This window comes from Protopterus annectens, chromosome 1.part1, assembly GCF_019279795.1.
Source record: "Protopterus annectens isolate FY-2018-M chromosome 1.part1, PAN1.0, whole genome shotgun sequence".
Taxonomy (NCBI): domain Eukaryota; kingdom Metazoa; phylum Chordata; order Ceratodontiformes; family Protopteridae; genus Protopterus; species Protopterus annectens.
Window position 1 is genome coordinate 1,240,520,974 of NC_056726.1, and position 20,406 is coordinate 1,240,541,379.

At 41.5% G+C, this 20,406-nt stretch overlaps 1 protein-coding gene across 1 annotated transcript in view; it reads left to right on the forward strand.

The window, feature by feature from the left end:
* The window catches only part of LOC122809582 (gastrula zinc finger protein XlCGF26.1-like), a 147,367-nt gene extending 127,217 nt beyond the window's left edge, over positions 1-20,150 (forward strand). The window contains exon 4 of the mRNA XM_044081183.1: positions 16,787-20,150. Within this exon, the coding sequence (XP_043937118.1) occupies positions 16,787-18,435 (1,649 nt within the window). The 3' untranslated portion in view covers positions 18,436-20,150. The remainder of the gene's footprint in view (positions 1-16,786) is intronic.
* The last annotated feature ends 256 nt before the right edge of the window (positions 20,151-20,406 follow it).

Here is a 20,406-nt window from a genome sequence, read left to right on the forward strand (position 1 = left end):
CCGAGGTGTCAGTCCGAGCCTCACTGAGGAGATTAGTCCCCAGATCTCCCTCAGACTCCTCCTGCAATCCACTGCAAATGCTCAGCACAAGGACCTCCCTATCATGGTAAGGTTTCATCATGTTAACATGGTACAATTTGTGCCCATGCCAACTGCCTAGCACTTCCACCATGTAGTTAACATCACTTGCCTTTCTTACCACCTTGTAGGGTCCCTCCCAAGCTGCCTGCAACTTGTTGTGTCTGACAGGAATGAGAACCATTACCTGCTGCCCTACAGCATACTCTCTAGCTCGAGCATTCCTGTCATACCACACCTTTTTTCTGTTGTTGGGCTTCTGCCAGGTTCTCCTGGGCCAGGCCCATGAGTTCCCTGAGCCTTGTCCTGAGGTTCAGGACATATGCCACAACAGACTCCTTGTGAGACTCACACTCACCTTCCCACTCATCTCGAATTAAATCTAGAGGTCCCCTCACCCTATGCCCATACAGCAACTCAAAGGGTGAAATACCTGTGGATTTCTGGGGAACCTCTGTGTAAGCAAACAACAGATGGGGCAAATATTTGTCCCACTCCCTCTTAAACTGATCTGCAAATGCCTGTAGCATGGACTTGATTGCAGAGTTTAACCTCTCAACAAGACCATTAGTCTGGGGATGGTAGGGGGTGGTCTTCATGTGCTTCACCCCACAGAACTTCCACAGACAAGCCAGCAGGTCTGACATAAATTGACACCTCTGTCAGACAGTATTTCCTTTGGGAAACCTACCCTGCTGAAAATTTCTAGCAAAGCATTTGACGCCTTCTCGGCCTCAATGGAAGACAAAGCCACTTCCTCAGGTTATTGTGTAGCTTAATCTACAATCACTAGGATATACTTTTCCCTGTGGAACTTGGGGTACTCAGAGGACCTACAATATCCATAGCTACCCTCTGAAATGTCTCCTTAGTCACGGGCAAAGGCATCAAAGGAGCTCTCACCTTGTCTCCTGCCTTGCCTACCTTTTGGCACTGCTCACAGGTCCTGCAGTAACCTGTTGGAATTCCAGGCTAATAGAAGTTTTGCATTATACACCTCTTTGTACATTTTATGCCCATATGACCTGCAAAGGGAATATCATGGGTTATGGCTAGAAGCACCAGATGGTAAGCTCTAGGCACTACCAACTGCTGTACTCTCTCACCTTCTAGCCCTCCCTCAGGGGTTCACTCTCTGTACAGTAACCCTTTGTTCCATTATACAGATTCCCCCTTCCCTTGATAATCAGGTGTCTCCCAAGCTACCTGCCTCAGGCCTTGCAATGTAGGGTCTGAGAGCTGAGCCTGTCTCAAGTCTGTCCTTGTAACCCTTCCCAACTCCCCTTCCACTGGAAGTCTGGCATCCTCTGACAGCGGTGCCTCAGTGTCAGCCTGGGTACTACTACTCACCTCTACCTTTGCAGTTACCCTGTCCAAGGGATCATCAGTACCCACAAGCAGCTGTGGCTCACATTCAGTCTCACTGCTACAGCGTAGCTCACTCCTTGAAGTAACCACCTCAGCAGTCCTGGCTGCATGTATGCAGTCTGTCTGGGTCTCCCCCAAGCTACCAGACCCACACGCTTGTCTCTTAACCTCACTGCTTTTAACTGCATAAGTACATGGTACTGCCTCATCTAAATCTTTCCCTCTCAAGACATCTGCAGGATGGTAGTTCCATACCCCTGTTGTCTCAAGACAACCCACTGTTGGCATTTTGTCTTTCCCCACTTACTGGCTCCCTCACCTTTGGTTCCCCACCTTGCCTCCATGGACATCTGTATGCCACATGGCCCCACTGGTTGCATTCAAAACATTTAACCCTAGCTCCTGGACGTGTACCTGGACTAGTGGCTTCCCTTGCTACTGGCGGATTCTGTTGGGGCAGTCTGTGCTGCCCACCATGGGTTCCTTTAGTCCCATGAGCAGTACTGGGGGTCCCTTTCCTATGCAGGGCTGCCCTGCTTGCTAGGTATAGGTCTCCCTTCTTCCCCAACTCCTTTGAAGTAGCACACTATCTATCAGCTAACCAGATCCTCACATCCTCAGGCAAAGTGCTAAGGGCTTGTTCCCTTACCAAAAGGTCTGCCATCCCTTCAAAAGTGGTGACCTGACATCCACTCACCCAGCTATGAAAATAAGTGCTCAATTCAACAACATATTCACATACATTTTCATCTACCTTGCGTCTATGCTCACAAAACTTTTTCCTATACATTTCAGGTGTTAGCTTAAAACATTCTAATAAATGTCTTTTTACAGCAGTATAATCAAAACAGTCAGTGTCATGCATTTTTGCTAAAGAAGTTACAGCTTTACCATGGAGTAAGGGGGTCAGGAACTGTACCCAGAGCCCTTGGTCAACTTCATACTGTTTACATACCCGCTCAAACATATGAATGAAGCTATCAAAATGATCCACCTCTTTAAACTGTGGAAGAAATTTACTGACCTTTTGTGCTTCTGGGGTCCGGTTACTCCCTTCCCCATTACTTCCATGACTCTGGCAAAGAGTCAGCATTTCCCTCTCATGCCTCCTCTGCCATTCATTTTCCTCAGCTTGTAGACTCCTCATTTTCTCAGCTATTTCTAGTGCCATACGCCTGGCGTCCAACTCAAGTCCCTTTAGCTCCAGCTGGATTTTTAAGTCCACTGCAGAAAGGTTGAGCTGTCCATTCCCCGTGGATATTGTATCTCTGCTGTCAGTCTGATTGTCCTCCAGGCAGCTGTTTTCTGATGCAGCTGTAACCAAGGCTGCAATCAGGTCTGCTTTAGTCAGTTTCCATGCACAAGTCCCCTAGCCTGGCACATCTCTGCCAGCTGGCTCCTTGTCAGCTTTCCATGCTCTTCTGCTGACATGCTGCCTGCTCACCCTGACTAACACTAAGCTAACAAAAGAAATAAAACAATTGTGATCTGAACTCTGAGTATACACTGCGTACCTGTTTAAGAGCACAAAATACTTTCAGAGATCACTGTATATAAGCTACAGGAAGTCACTCTACCCACACCACTACAAACCAATTAGTATGTGAAGTAGATCCCACCACTGCCAAACACTTGTGACGACCGAGCCCTGGCCCAGCAGTCAAGGAGCCTCAATCCTCACCACTAACACCAGAAAGGTTGTCTTCGAGAAGAGAAAAGGATAACTAATACATACAGTAAAGTACAATTTCCCTGAAGTGCACACAGAGATCAAAGTCAGTCTGGGGCTGGTTGCTCCCTTGCTCACCAGGTCCCCAATAAGACTCCCCACCGGAACAGCTATAGAGTCCAGGTCTCAGCCTAACTGGGCAAGCTAAAACCTCCAGTACTCTCTCTGTCCAACTAGTGCTTCATGTCCCTGCCAAGTAGCTGACACAACACACACACACTTTGAGATAAGTATTTATACAACTTCACAGACACTCCTAGGAAAGGCTGATACAGATTCTCCAACTGTGCCCCTTTACCCAGACTATATGGTAGTAATTACTGCCACCACCTAGTTAATAATATCAGCTACAAAAAGCCCCTTAAAAGGGTGTCCAATTATTACTGTGCAATATTAATATCCAGTGGTAGTATGACTAACAGTCAAGGCTTACTTTAGAGTGGCCTATTACAATAACCTCTATAAATATGCAATGTACTCTAGAACTTATCTCTACACAAATCAGCCACAGGTAGAAGGTTTTAAAAATATTTAATAATAAATAATTAAAACACAAGACAAGACTACTACACCACAGAGATATTTAAGAGTTCGGAGATCTCACAGAAACTTAAAATAATATAGTAGGACAGGTCTGATTTCAAAGAAAAATATCTAATTAATCTTTACTAGCTTTAACTATTCCTACAAGAAATCACAGTGCTAAAACTTACATGTGAACACAAGGCAGAGTGCTGATATTTGAGTATCCAAGATCAAAATGCTTCCAGTCTCTTCTGAGAAATAGTATTTAAACATTACTAACAAACATGTTTGCTGGGTCCCTCCCCAGATTACATCATTTTTGACACTTAGGTTTTCCCAGTATTCATATTTCATCATCTTAACACCTGGTCTGAGTTCTCAGGCCACAAACTGAATTATTTAGCAATCTAACACCTCCTCAGAAACTTACAATACAAGACATTTCACATGTATGTGCTAGCAGAAACCAGAGCAATAAAGCACCTTCCACATCTAAGTTCTAGTCATAATCTTCATCCAGCCGCACTGGAGCCGCTTTGTAAAACATTAAAGAGATTCATAAGATCTTTTCAACTTAAAAAGACAAATTTGAAATACTTGGCTTGGTTTTCCTTACAGCAGATGGCAATGTTGCAACAGTCTTGAAGTTCACATTTTACAGTGTTTCCTTACATTTAAAAACACAAGCCTGTATTTTACATTTATTTATACAGTTGCTAGAATTATGTATCATATTCTGTTTGACTAGGCTTGCAGCCTTTGCCCATCTCTCCCCACTCATCACACCATTCCAGAATTTTTTGGGGTTTGTCTTGCAGTTGTTTTGGAGTATAGAGAAATAGGACTTGCGGTTGGATATAATAAGTTTTTTGACTTTGTTACAAAGTACTTTAAAGTTATTTAGGGAGGAGTGGGGGGTATATTTCTGGTAGTGTTTCCAGGCTTTGTCTCGTAGTTGGATCAAGTTTATGGTATCTTTGGTTAACCATGGGGCAGAGTTACTTTTTATTCTTTTGGTTTTGGAGGGAGCATGAGCATTTAATAGAATGAAGAATGTTGTATTGAAGTGGGTAACGGCATTATCTAATGGGAGTGTTTTGAGTGGGTTCCGGTTTATGTGTTTTAGAGAGTTAGAGAAAGCGTCAGGGTTAAAGTTCTTTAGGGACCGTGTAGATATGTAAGTATGAGATAGTTGTAAGGAGGAAGGAAGACGATGAGCGAAAGAGGGAAGTTGGTCACTAAGAGTGTCAGGTAAGGTACCACTATCAGTAATGTATTAGGGGTGAGAGACTAGAATCCAGTCAAGGGTGCTACCAGTGGAGTAGTCTTTGGAGATCCTTGTAATAGAGTTGAGTATCTGTGAGAAGTTATAAAGGTTGAGGTTTAGGGAGCTTATGGGAGATTGGATGGAGGTCCAGTTAATGTTAACATCACCCAGAATTATGGTTTCATTGGTAATGTTAGAGGAGAACCAGGAGAGGATATCCTCAAGAATAGGGATATTGTCTCCAGGAGGTATGTAGAGAGCAGCTATGCAAATGTGTTTGTGTTTGTTTAGCTGAAGTAGGGCCAGAGTTATTTCAGCACTGGCAAATTGTGGATTGGGTTTATTGTAGGGGGTTACTGAAAGGGAGGAAGAGTAGAGAAGTGCCACTCCACAACCTTTCTTTTGGGTAGTGTTTGTTGTAATGATGTGGTAGTTGGGAGGGATAATTTTAGAGTCTTTGATATGGTGTTTTAGCCAGGTTTCTGAGATAGACATGAAAGCCAAACACAGGGCGAATTTCCGATTTCCCATCCATTGGTCAAGGTTACATTGCACATGGATGGGGAGCCTATTCCAGAGCAGGGGGATTTTCTGAGTCATATATCTGTCTTACCAACATGCCTGATTTACCCATCCATCTTCAACCTCTTTTCCCATTTTTGCACATGGGGTCGGGGTGTCACTTCAATAGTGACAATTATCTAGAACCAAGGTTTACACTGCCGTGTGGGCAGTCATGCCACAGTAATTCATCTGTAACCCACACACACATTATGTCACAAACAAAATTTAAATCCTTGGATCTAGTGATACTGATGCTGTTCATTTTGCAGATGTGCAAAAGGTCCATCAGAGCAGGCTCCAAGGATGCCTTGTATACCAAGTATAGATCACCTCTCAGTAACCTGTAGGAGAAGGAGCATAGAGATAGTGCTTTAAGGCAATCCATGTAGAATAATGTATTTATAACCTGGATTCTCCTGGTAAGAAACCTTTGTAGACAACATTCTAACTGTTGCATATGTCTGCTTAGGTATATGCCGAAGGGAAGATTATACTCAATGATGGGTCTGATAATGGCCAAATAAAGTGGCACTATGACTTCTCTGGAGCTAGATGCCATGCCCTTTCTTATAAGTTGGACAACACAGAATTATTTTCTTACTAGTATTGCCACAAGTTGGTCAAAGGCCAGATTACTGTCTACATACAATCCAAGATCCCTGACTATTGGTTCAACTCTTAGGGGTGTCTTATTGATGGAGTAATTAGCCTGGGTAGCAATTTTCCCAAAAGGCACTATAATGCATTTCTTGGCATTCAGTTGTAGTCTGTGACTTTGACATCAGTCATTTTGTCTGTGTTAGGCCCTCTTGTAAGATCTTTGTGTCAGTGGAGAATCTGTGATGTCTCCCAGTCTTTAGTCATTTGTGAACTTGGTCAGCCATAGGCCCTTGATGTCAGCCTTTACCTCCGAGAAGTAGATGTCAAGTAGGAGCAGTCCCAGCACAGAGACCTAAAATACCCCACTGGTGACCAATCTCTTAGTGGAGGTGGTATCACCAAACCACCTGTCTGTGAGCCAGCTGGCAATCCAGTGAGTTGTGTAGGGGTTTACACCCAATTTGATGAGTTTGTCAACCATACCCAAGGGAGGAATTGTTTTTAATGTCTTAGCCAAGTCCAGGTAGGAGGTATGTACTGTTTTCCCCTCATCCATTGCCTTGAGGTTTTCGATGAAATCCACCAGGTTTAGTAGGCATGACCTTCACTTGACAAAGCCAGACTGGTTTGGGTCCAGTCTCTTAAGGTTGGGTATGTCTTTTTTGATCATTTCCATGATAATTCTTTCCATGGCTTTGCATTTTAGACAAGTCAGACTAACAGGTCTGTGGTTTCTGGGGTCAGTTAATAGTCCACCCTTGTGGAGTGGGATAACTGTTGCAGTCCTCCATTCTCTGGGTACAAAGCCTGTTTTGAGGCTGTACTTGAAAAGTGCCTTAACTGGTCCAGGAGGCATACCTGGATATTGTTGGAGCCCATTGTGTTTCACCTTAGTTAGCACCGGCAGGACCTTCTCCCTGTTAATATTTTTTGGGGGGGCAGAAGATAAGCTAGTAGGTATTTTGGGTCTATATTATTTCAGCGAATGCTTAAAATTGTGAAAGCTGTTTAATCGACCCATTAAAGATGAAATCCCTAAATCTCGAACACACGGAACAGCGATTTTTTTCCCTGGGAGAAATATCACTGTTCCATGTGTTCAAGATTTAGGGATTTCGACTTTATTGGGTCGATTAAACAGCATTTGCTATTTTAAGCATTCACTGAAATAATATAGACATGGTATTTCATGGGGGAGGCAGAGGGAGTGGGAGTGAAGTTTGAGGCAAATTTGCTATGTCTTTTTGCCCATTGAAAGTGGCACCACTGATGTCCCTCTCACCAGGTTGAATAAGGAGAAAATTACAGTCAGCTGCCTGTCGGGTGCCAGGATCCGCCACATAACACATGCACTCAAGTCACTCCACAACAAGTACAAATATGACTCTGTCATTGTCCATGTTGGAGTGAATGACTTGAGACATACCTCCCTGGACTACATGAAAAGAGACATGGAAGAGCTCTCGGATCATGTGGCCCAGGCAGGTATGACCCTAGCCATGAGTAGCATCATGCCTTCGCCCAGAATGATACCACAATATAAGGATAAAATGATTGACTTCAACAATTGGCTAAGCTTATGGTGTCATTCAAAGGGGATCCAGTATCTGTCTGCCTGGGATGACATGATTGACAGACCACGATGCTTTGCCAGAGATGGTCTGCACCTGTGGCCCCTGGGATTCAGGTTACTGGCTAAGGCTCTTGCCACCCCTATAGTGCCTTTTTTAGGCAAACTTCAAAGGACAAAACCACCACCATAACAGGTACAAGCATGCAAAATCTGAAGGTAATGCTGCTCAATGCTAGAAGTCTAAACCTCAAAATGCACTCTCTCGAGGCACTCCTAAAATGGAGAACATCGATATCTGTGCAGTAACTGAGACCTGGTTCAAGGCTTCAGAGAGCACCCCTGCAATACCAGGCTACAACTCTTACCACACTTTTCGGCCACCAAACCAGGACCGAAACACTAAAGGTGGAGGAGTGTCAATATTCACCAAGGATATTCACACCACCAGGCTAGTTGGCCAACACAATGTGTCTGAAATTCTCCAAGTGCAACTAACACTAGGTAAGACTGCAATCCAAATTGTAGCTTGCTACAGATCTCCCACCATACCCCAAGATTCTCACTACACCTTTCTAAACATACTGGAAAATATTAAGATAGAACCAAACACCCTAATACTGGGTGATTTTAACTATCCTGCCATTAACTGGGAAAACTACTCATGTCCCAACACCCTTGCGCAACGGTTTTTGGAATTCATAAATTCCAATGCCCTAATCCATAGTCCCATCAGGGGCTCCAATATCCTAGACCTGGTCATTACCAACATGGGAAATCAATGCTCCATACCTATGGTCACCCCCTCGTTAGTCAGGTCTGACCATAAGCTAATCACCCTTAACATCCACATCCCACCCCCACCCCCCAGTAAAGAAACCACCATAAAAAATTTCTCCAAAGCCAACTTCATGCTACTCAAGTCAGAAGTGGCAAACTTCATGACACCCATGCAGACGGGAACTGAAAGTTCAGCTGCTGAATCCTACACTAAGGCACTGTACGAGCACATCCACTCATGCATGAATCGTGCCATCTCAAATAGAACCAAAATGCTCTCATCCAAAAAAAGGAAGCCAATCTGGTGGTCCCCTGCCATAAACAAACTTTACAACAAAAGGAAGAAACTTTTGCAGAAAAGAGGAAAATCCCAGGATGCAAAACTCCTTACTAGCCTCAGTAAGAAACTGAGATGCCTCATAAAATCCTCCAAAGCTAGTTACGAAAATAAAATTGCCAAAGATTCCAAAGACAACCACAAAGCATTCTATAACTATGTCAAGAATCTAAATGGCAATGCTCAGATCTGCTCTGAGCTAAAACAGAATGGCATTAAATATACTGATGCGAAGGATATTGCCAATATCCTGGCAGATCGATTCAGTGCCAACTTCACCCCCCTCTCCCCCCCAAATGGCCCATCTCAATACCACAAGATTGCCAAATTCCAGTAATAATGGCCACACAGGTACAAAACGCACTCTCTAAAGCCAAGAATACAGCATGCATGGGACCAGATGACATCCCGGGCTGTGTACTACATGAACTACAATATGAACTGGCACCTCACCTAAGTGTCATGTTTAATCATAGCCTCACCTCAAGTTTCGTGCCCACTGAGTGGCGCAGAGCTACAGTTATCCCAATCCACAAGGGGGGATCCACCTTGGATCCCGGAAACTACCGTCCCATCAGTCTGACAAGCCTTATCTGCAAGGCCATGGAGCGTAAAGACATTGGCAACCTTCAAACACTGGACCCCACCCAGTTTGGGTTTGTGAAGGGCCGATCTTGTCTCCTGAACCTGATTGACTTCTTTGAATCAGTCTACAGAGTCATTGACAAGGGTAAGGTGGTCCACACAGCCTATCTAGACCTTGCCAAGGCCTTTGACACCATCCCCCACTCTGGAATCATAGATAAACTTACTAAGTTGGGTATTAATCCCTATGTCACCCAATGGGTTGCTAAATGGCTTACTGATAGAACCCACACTGTAAAAGTAGCCGACTCCAAATCCAGCTCCAGACAAGTGACAAGTGGAGTACCTCAGGGTTCAGTCCTGGGGCCGCTCTTGTTTGGCATCTACTTCTCTGAAGTACAGGTCAACACTAAGGGACTCTGGCTAACAAAGTTTGCAGATGACTGCAAACTGGGAGCCATTATTGAATCCCCAAATGATGTGGATACTCTACAAAAGGGCCTTACAGAAACAGATGCTTGGTGCCAGAGCCATGGGCTCCAGCTGAATGCCAAGAAATGTATTGTTATCCCCTTTGGGAAAAAAACATGTATCCATGAATTACCACATAGGTGGCAGTACACTAAACACAGAAAGTGTGATAAGAGACTTAGGGACACAGGTGGACAGTGGTCTCACCTTCGATAACCACATCGCCACAACAGTCAGGAAATCCTTCTATGTGGCACACCTCATCACGAAGGGCTTTTCATCCAGAAAAAAGGAGGTCATTGTTCCACTGTACTCATCCCTCATTAGACCCATTATAGAATACAATGCCCCATTTGGTATGTACCTCTCAAGACATCTGCAACAACTGGAAAGGCCTCAGAACTACCTCACTAAAAGAATCACAGGCCTAAAGCAGATGCCCTACGCTGACTGCCTTAAAAAACTCCAGCTATACTCTGTCGCATATCGTCTACTCAGAGGCGATCTCTGCTTAACATACAAGGCCATGTCAAACCCAGAGCTGTTGGACATGGTACACTTAAAGAAATCTCAATCCCTCAGAGCTACACGCTCCAGGGATCTAAACCTTGTTATCACAATAAACAAAACATGCTGGAGGGATAGGTTCCTGACCCAGAGACTCCCCAGACTCTGGAATAGATTGCCCATACATGTCAAGCAGAGTGCCTCTTTGGACCTCTTCAAGAGGAACCTTGACGATTGGATGGGAGAAAGGAAATTCACCCCAGGGATCACGTCAATTGCCCTGCTAGACAGGGGTCCAGGAAAGTAAATAATGTGGGAAGAAATAGCCAGGGAATTGTTATGGCTAGGCTTGTATAGGCCCTAGGGCTGATAGCCTAGTACCAACCTATGAACCTATGAACCATTGACTAACAAAAGCTCACTGATCCATGCTCCTGAAATAACTTTCCTTATCGATTTGGTTTCTTCATGAAGTTCCTTGGAGAGACTCACAATGTTTTGATGAAAAGATGCTACAGAGGCTGTCAAAGTATTGGATCATGGATTTACTTCCACCTCTTTCTAGTCCCAAAGGGGGTGGATGATTTCATAGGTTCATAGGTTGGTACTAGGCTATCAGCCCTAGGGCCTATACAAGCCTAGCCATAACCATTCCCTGGCTATTTCTTCCCACAGTATTTACTTCCCTGGATCCTTGTCTAGCAGGGTGACTTATAGGTTCATAGGCTGGTACTAGGTTAGTCTTAGTCACAATCTGGGCTTTGGCAACTTCATCCAGCATATTTAGTTCACCTGGCTTCAGATGGCTGCCCTGTAGGGGCATATGCCCTTACTCCTGCAAAGCACCTGGATGTTATGGCTGGACAAGATATACTTCTTTATTATACTTTGGTGTGTGGAATTCATACAGAATATTGTTCTGATTTGCTGAGGTTGGGCATCTCTTTCATTATAAAGTGTTCCTGTACAGCCTTCCTTCTTTGCCCAGAGTCTTCAGCAAGTTGTTGCCCATAGTGGCCAATGAATTATAGGAGAAGGCTTTCCATGTGTCTCCTTACCTGCCATTACCTGGATGACTGGCTCTTGATGGCACCATCCATAGATTTCCCAGAAACATCACTGTATGTGGTGTTCCTTAAGCCAAATTCCTTTGTGGTTGTCATAAGATGGGAGAACTTCTCCCCAGTCCCTGCAAAATTGATAATTGCTACAAGCCTATAGTTGTACATTTTTTATTGTCAATCATTATTACCATTAAAGAAGATAATAGTGTTGGGCAACTATGGGTGACTGGGTTGGCACAGTGCAGGGGCAACTCAGACTCTCATCTTCTTGGCCTGTTTGCTTGCTGTGATCTTCACACCAATATTTTCCTGCCTGAGGATGTGGGTGTTGCAGTGGACTGGGAATGTGCAGTGAATGCAGAGGCACATTATGCCCACCAGCCTTCTCTTGGTAACAGAACCCTGTCACTGGGCCCAGAGTGGTGTGCTGTCCATACTAGCCTTCTGGAGTCTCTTCCATCTCTGCAAGTGAATATTTCATTCTTGAGGTGGATGAACCTAGATAGGGTCTCACATGGTGCAGAGCATCTCATCCTCACTAGAATGGGGGCTCCTGTCTACTCAGTCTTATCAATTACTTCATTAGGACCATGAAATGTACATACATGGGCCACTCTGTTCACACTGCTAGCTGAACATAGCTAAAGTATTTGATACAATTCCTCATATGAGTATTATCTACTACCTCAGACATCACAACCTTGACCCACACCATCTGCTGAAGAGTCAGCTGGCTCACTGATAAGAGTAACAGAATAGGGTACTTCTTCCAAACAGAAGAATGCCACTGGAGGTTGGCCCTCAAAACTTTGTCCTGGGCCACCTTCCTCTCTGGCATCTATTTTTATAATGTCAATGCAGAGGTCAAAGGGTTGTAGCTGACTAAACTAACCTTAATGATGACCGCAAATTGCATGTTGTTATATGCACCACATTGGATGCTTACCTGTGCTACTACGGCAAGAACTTGACCAGGCTAACATCTGTTGTAGTGACCATGGGCTCACGTTTAATGCCAAAAAATGCAGTATGGCTTTATTTGCAAAACAAAATTTCCACAGTTCATACTTTATTAAGGACCACTGTTCTTAAAACCAACACTGTCACCAAAGATGCAGTTACCTTTACCAACAGTAAACTGTCCCTTTACCTCCATGTTTCATTCGCAGTCAGGAAATCACCTGGCTTCATGGTGCAAAGGAAAGGATCCCTTACTGTGATCCAGATTACCAGAGTTCAGTAAGCAACACCATCGCTGTGGGAGCCAGGCAGGGAGAGGAAGTAGTGAAGGGGTGTAGCCTGCTTACCTCTCCTGGGGGGTGGGTGGGGCAGTGGGCATTGAAGGAGTTCATAGGAAAATAAAATTTCTCTAATGGATACCTAGAAAAAGCATTTACCATGCCTGTGGGAGGGGGTAGACCTGCTTTCTTGGCAGTCCTCCTTTAGGAAGTGAGAGATGACCAACACAGACAGCCCACTGGACATCAGCTGTAGTATAGATAGATACTTATTTTGAAATATGAACTGGATATTTTATTCCATGTATTTATTTATTTATTAATCTGTGTTTGGATTATTTATTATACAACATTATGTTGTATACTTTGGGTGCTTCAATTCCCACAGCCACTGGATGTCACTATTCTACAACTACAATACATTTTGTCCCTTTATTTGTTCTTCTTTTGGCTTTACCCGGTTAGGGGTCGCCACAGCGGAACTTCGGTCCGCTAATAATTGGCAGTAGATTTTTTACGGGTGCTGAGGTGCCAGCTCAACGTCCAACCTTCAACGAAGGCACGCCCATTCTATGCATGTCTTTCGGATGCCACTCGACTGCAGGGAGGACATGCAGACTCCACACAGAAGGCGCTCCAGCCGAGAATCGAATGGGAAAACCTCTTGCTGTGAGGCAACAATGCTACTGCTGCACCAACGCGGCTTACCTTAAACTTCAGAATTTCATATATTTGAAGTAAACTACTGTATCCATTCTGCTTTAGTTTATGGATTGTAAAATAGACTGATTATTTAGCATATTTATTCTTCTATTAAGGGGCTAGCATTAATTATTTTTTTGTATTTATTTATTTATTTTATTTATTTATTTTATTTTTGTTCTGAATATGTGCATTTATCAGATTGATAGGTCTTGGTTCTTCAATTTTATGTTGTTGCTCTACCAGGGAAATACTTTATTACAGGAAAACTGGTCACATTTGTTCTGAATTTAGCATTTATTGGTGTATGTACTTTTCTGATCCAGAACACTGAAAAAGATGTGATGTGAGGCAAATCTGTTTTGGAGATTGGTTGCATTTTGTTTACTGGCAAAAGGAACTATCATTGAATCATTGGTTAGTTGCTTGATAAACTACATTTGTATGAATTTATATGTGTGTGTGTGTGTGTGTGTGTGTGTGTGTGTGTATACGTACGTACACAGACACACACATATATATATATATATATATATATATATATATATGTATACATACATGTGTCACTATATATACATAGTGTGTGTGTGTACACGTACACAGACACACACATATATATATATATATATATATATATATGTATATGTACATGTACATACACATACATGTGTCACTATATATACATATTGTGTGTGTGTGTCTGGATGTGTGTGTAGGGGTTCCTTCATATATTTGAAATTGACAGCTTTTCTTTCGACTCCCATCTATCAACCAAAGTCAGTTAAAAGAAAAGCTGTCAAATGCAAATATATGGAGGAACACAAACAGACTCTTTTCCCAGTATTGTACAATCTTGGAGTTGGAGTATGTAAGCAGCATTGAGTTTTGTGGGCTTGCCTTCCTGCAAAAAACAGTATTTCTGAAAAATGCATGCTTCAAGTTTATATTTTGGAGCATGCCTGTTGAATTGTCAGCATTTTGAGTTCAAATCAGTTTTTGTCAGTAATCAGCATTAAGGCGTTTAGCAGTACTGATTATCTTGTATATACCCATATGTATGTGTGGTTATTTGTGAGTGTGTGCTGTGTGTGTGTGAATCTCGTGGAACATAATCATCTCCACATGTGGCTGGTGCAAAGTTAGACGAATCCACATAACAGAAACCAGCACTCCAGGAAAAATATTTATTTGTCACTACAACAGAATTAGATAGACTAATTTCTCTGTACAAGTTTTATCAATATCTGATTCTTCATGTACTACAGAACCTTTTATGTTACACCAAATAGTGCCATTATATATTTAAAATTTCAAAGACCAAACCAGAATATTAAATTATTTAAAATAAATAAATAAATAAGTCATTCCTCAAGGCCAAATTGTGTTTGCTGCTTAAATTTGATGTCACACCTTACTCAGTATAATCATAGATGTTAGAGTACAAGACCTTTGTTGGAGTAGGAGCTCCCACCATTCTGTTCCCACTTGGAAAGGTAATTGGCAAGCATGTGTGCTCCGGATCAGCCTTCCAACCACCTTCCCAGAAAATCAGTGTTGTGACCTTTTAGCATAGCAAATAGAGGCAGTTTACCCCCGTGATTGTTTCCTCTAATGTTTGTTTGTTTTTTGTGGAGTCTTTTGTTTGTTGCTAGTCTGATGTGGTGGTGTGGTTGTATAATGTGTGCTTGGAGCTGTGTTTTAGCATTTCTCCAGGTAGAGTTACTCAGGTACTGGGCTATTGTAAAAGTGGAGCTTTACCCTTTCTCCTTAGTATCAGGGTGCTCAGGCACATTTGTTGATAACCTTACAGATTCAATAAGAACAAAAGTTAAAACAGGTTGCCATCTCATTTACACATGGGTTTTCATCCATGGTGCTGCTGCTGCTGAATCTGGCAGAAAGGCAGACATCTTTCTCTGGCCAAAATCCAGTTCTGCAAAATGTACTGGAGAATTGTCCCTTTCCTTAGGCATCCAGAGTTACAGTGAGTACCCTAACTCAATTGTTCTCTGTCATGTGACAAAGTGTAGTTTGTGTCACTGATGTAGATACATACAGGTGGCAGAACTTACTTTTTGCCCCTTTGGCCAGGAGAGAGAACTTGCTTTCTTCCCCTGCAATAGATGTGCACAGAAGGCAGAGCTTGCTTTCTACCACTGTTGTAGACGTGGCAGATAGTAAAACCTGCCTTCTGCCCTTATTTTAGATGTGAACAGGAGTCAGAGCTTTTTTATGTCACTATCGCAGACCTTACTTTCTGACCCTGTTGTAGATATAGCAGGATGCTGAGCTTGCTTCTTCCATTCTTGTACATGAGAACAGTAGGCAGAGAATGCTTTCTATCACTGTTGTAGAATGCGGACAGCAGTCAGAGCTTATTTTTTGACCCAATGTCAATCTTTGCAGGTAGTAGACCTTGCGTTCTGACAGTTTTATAGATGTCAGCAGCAGGTGATGAATAATTAATCAAGATAATGTAGTGTGTGTGCTTTCTAGCAACATGAGGCCTGGAACAATTGTATTTCAAAAACTTACATTACTGCACATAAATTTATTTTATAGCCGTCCCTTTAAAGTATTTTTGTGCTTATTGATTCATTTGTTAATTGGCAAGAGCCTCTAGGTTTACATACATATTCCCAGTTGTGATCCAGGAGCGGAGCTCTGGTTAAGTGACTTGCCCAGAATATCATAGAATTCAGGTGGAGGCTGAGAGATTCAAATTTAGTACTGCATAGTGAAATTAACTACCAGCTCAAACCATTAACCATTTGTGCTATGCCTCTTGGGATCACAAGCAATCCACTTTGTATCCACATACTGTACATTCCATGGAAGGAAACAAAATGTTCTAGTCCATTCATTAAATCATTTTATTGTAGAGGCAAGCTTCACTTCATAACCCTTGCACCCTCAGATTTTCTGTAAGCAACTGTGAAGTCACTGTGCTTGAGGGCAAGATTGAGATAATTTGAGGAATCCATATTTTGGGCATTAATACATTATAACACAGTTGACCATCTTGGAACTTTATGGCTGCATGCTGCCAGTCAATAAAAAAGGATCAGAATAGTAGTTTATGGGGCATTTTTCTCAGAATTCTTAAGATGATCCAAACATTAAACTGAAATGTGAAGTGCAAGTTTAAAAAATCCGTCCAAATGAGTGAGTGTTACAGTATGCTGATGCGTTATTGTCTGTGTAGCAGATTAAAATTAAAGAAAGAGGAATGGCTCTAGAGGAGCATAATGAGGTATAGTATTTGTACATTTGAAAGAAGTAATGCTTAGTGAGCACTGACTCAGGAGATATACACAACAGAGGTAGTACTAATGATTTTTATTGTGAATTAAGTATGTTTACATCCTGAGTGACTTATTTCATTTTCTTTTAAAATTCAGAGCTTAAACCTTCAACTTTTGAGAAAGATGAAGATGAGCTCCATGCATTCCCACCAAATCAGACAGACGAGAGAAAGTCTGAATGTACTGAATATGAGAAAAGATCACGTAATCAGTCAATATTTAATAAATGTAACTTCAAGAAACAGCAGGTTTCCATATTTAAGAAATGCTTCAAAAAGTCTACAACAAACAAATATGTGGAATCTAGCCATAGTGAAAATGTTGATATACAGCTCAATAAAACTTTATACCAATGGCAGCTCCCCAAGAGAGAGGATCTGACTAGTACCAAACCTGCGGAACATTCAGCTACTAAAAGTAGCCTTACTGAACACCAGTCTTTTCACACAGATACAAATAATGATAGACATCACCACGATAAGGATACTGGGTTCATAAAAGAGTCTGAAATTCTCTGTCTCCCAATTTGTGATGTAGGGAAACAGTTTCAGTGCCCTGACTGTTGGAAAAGTTTCAGACTAAAGTCAAGTCTTAATAAACATCTATGGGTACACTCTGAAAAGAATCCTTATACGTGTACTGAGTGTGCAAAGAGTTTTATAGATAAAACTCATTTCACTGAGCACCTGCGCATTCATACAGGGGAGAAACCTTTCAGTTGTACTGTGTGTGGGAAGGGTTTCAGATGCAAATCGAATTTAACTAGACACCAATGGGTCCATTCAGAAACAAAGCCATATATATGCAATGAATGTCAGAAAACATTCACAGATAAAACAAGATTTGCTGATCACCAGCGGATTCATACTGGGGAGAAGCCATTTCGATGTATGGAATGTGGGCTGACCTTTAGACAACGTTCAAGTCTTAGTGGACATTTGTGGATTCATGCAAAAAAGAATCCTTATGCATGCATTAAATGTAGAAAGAGCTTTGTAGATTTGGAGGAGCTAAACAGTCACCAGAACATTCACAAGGAAAGACCTTTTCAGTGTACACACTGTGAGAAGAGTTTTCGACACAAATCAAGTCTTACAGGGCATCAGCAAGTTCATACAGAGAAGATATATGTATGCACTTATTGTGAGAAGGGCTACATAACAAAATCTGAGCTTCTCAACCATCAGTGGATTCATACAGGAGAGAAGCGTTTTAAATGTACTGAATGTGAAAAACGATTTTCAAGCAAGTCTTGTCTAAATCGGCATTTGCAGATCCATACTGGTGAAAAGCCATTTGTATGTACTGAGTGCGGCAAAAGTTTTATTCAGAAGGCAGAACTTACTACCCATCAGACTGTGCACACAGGAGAAAAGCCTTTCCAGTGCAGTGACTGTGGTAGGGCTTTTAAAAGAAAACAACATCTTACTGTACACAAGTCAATACACACAGGAGAGAAACCCTTCAGCTGTGCAGACTGTGGGAAATGTTTTAGGATAAAAATAAATCTTGCTACGCATCGAATGATTCACACAGGAGAGAAACCGTTTAAATGCACAATATGTGATAGGGCTTTTGCAGGTCAGTCAGACCTTCGAAGGCATCTTCTTGTTCACACAGATGAAACACCATACTGGTGTACTGAATGTGGGAAAGGTTTTAAGAGAAAACAACTTATTACTAAACATATGTTATGTCATACAAATGAGAATCAGATAAATATAGTTTCTGTCATACTTAACTAAAGACACTTTACAAACTGAATTGTCGTGTACCCTGTATTTGAAGAGTCATCACATACCTACACAAAGCTACTAGATACTGCAAATACCATAGCATACATGAAGGCGAAATCATTGAAATAACAAACTTAAAATTGTCATAGAGCAAAGTGTTTATTTTGGAGTGTTTAACTGCATCTGTTTTGTGGAGTGTGAGACACCAAGGTAGCTCAGCAGAAGAAACACAACTAAATTTACATTGCAATTTGACATTTTTCTTCACTGTTAATAATATTTTTGAGCAATGTGGCATAAAGCTAACAAATATTAAAATAAAGAGGTATGGTGCTAGAAAGGTTATTAACTGAGAAAAAATTAAAATAAACATGTAAACAAAATATAACTTTAACTTTAGGTTAATGTTGATCATTTTTATTCAAATTATTCCTACCCATTTTGCAAACCAATGAACTTACCCCAAGTGCTTTCTTCATAAAGACTCAATTTACACCTTTGAGCAGAGAGATTAATTTGCAAATATTTCATTTCAACTGGGAAAAAAAGCAGCAAAAAGTATTTGGGCAGTATAAATGTCCATCTAATTGCTGGAAAAAAAACAACCAAGATAGAACTAGGTAGGCAGTAAACAGGCAAGACTCTTACAGATAGAAGGGAACCATCTGCAAGGATTTTTGGAGAAAAAAATGCTAACAGAGTACAGTTCGAGAAGGCATGATAGGATAGTGGTGACAAAGAGCAAAAGGAGGCAATTCTAATCATTTGTTTAACTGTGCTGTTGGGTTAACTTGTATTGTGCATGTTTTTTTTTTTTTTGGGGGGGGGAATATCTACGCGATGTATAAGTTCAGTGATGCATCTTAACATAATCAGACTAATAGGCATGTAACAGATATATGCATATTGATTTACTGCCCAAACATGAGGATTTTATGATCAGATTAACTCTAATTCTAAGATATGTACAAAATCAATGATATTTCTCCTCATTCTTCAGTAGTATAACTTTCCTTTAGTGGTCTTGATTGGTTTAGTGCAGGTAGCTTTGTCAGTCAATCAATGCCATACTTCACATTTCTTGTGAACATGATGGAGTTTTGTCTATAGTCAGGGTCATGTTAGACATTAGTTTCCTGATGAGGAAGGATGTATTTTGCCATAGACAGGGACTGAGGTACAGAACGTTTCCCTAAGATAAATTTAGGTACAGGTGCATGCACCTGCTTACCTGAAGTTGAGTGAAGCTGAGATCTAGGGGGGAAGTAACAGTTAAGGTATCATAACATTTAGTTTTAGTACTAAATTTGCTGTATAGTAGTTACATTTTGTTAAGTACCAAATAACCTTAACATGAAACAGTTCAACAGAGAATAACAATCTCCTTTATTGCACAGAAAGACACATACCTGGGAGACTAGGAAATCAAGATCCTGTTGTCTTGAGCTACAAAAAAATCATCAACCTTCATACCCTTTTCATTAAAGGCAACATTACTGTAACAATTATAAAACTGCCATGACCAATTAGAAATCAACACTACAACATTAATTTTGCCAAGATCTCCTGACTGCTTGTTTATGACATTCCATATTAGGCATGAGTTCCGAATTTCATGATAAAATATTCTAATAGGAACAAATCTTATTCTTTTATAACCCTGCTAATATATTCAGGAAGACGTAAGCTCACAGATACATACTGAAGGATACTCTCAATATTTAATTCTGCTATGAAAGCATATTTCTCTCTCTCTCTACTTCTCACCCTTCATAGTTTTCAGTGAGCATTAATTGTTGCAGGATTTCAGTGAAACACGGATGGGGATGCTAAAGTTGCAGATGTCATTCAGTAGTAATTTTTGCCAAAAACAGCTACTGCTGGGAGTTGGCCCATCACTATGTGTTCTCATGAAATCCAACGGCAACTCTTAGTCCAAATGAAGAAAAAATTAGGAAATACTAGTGAGAAATTTACTCA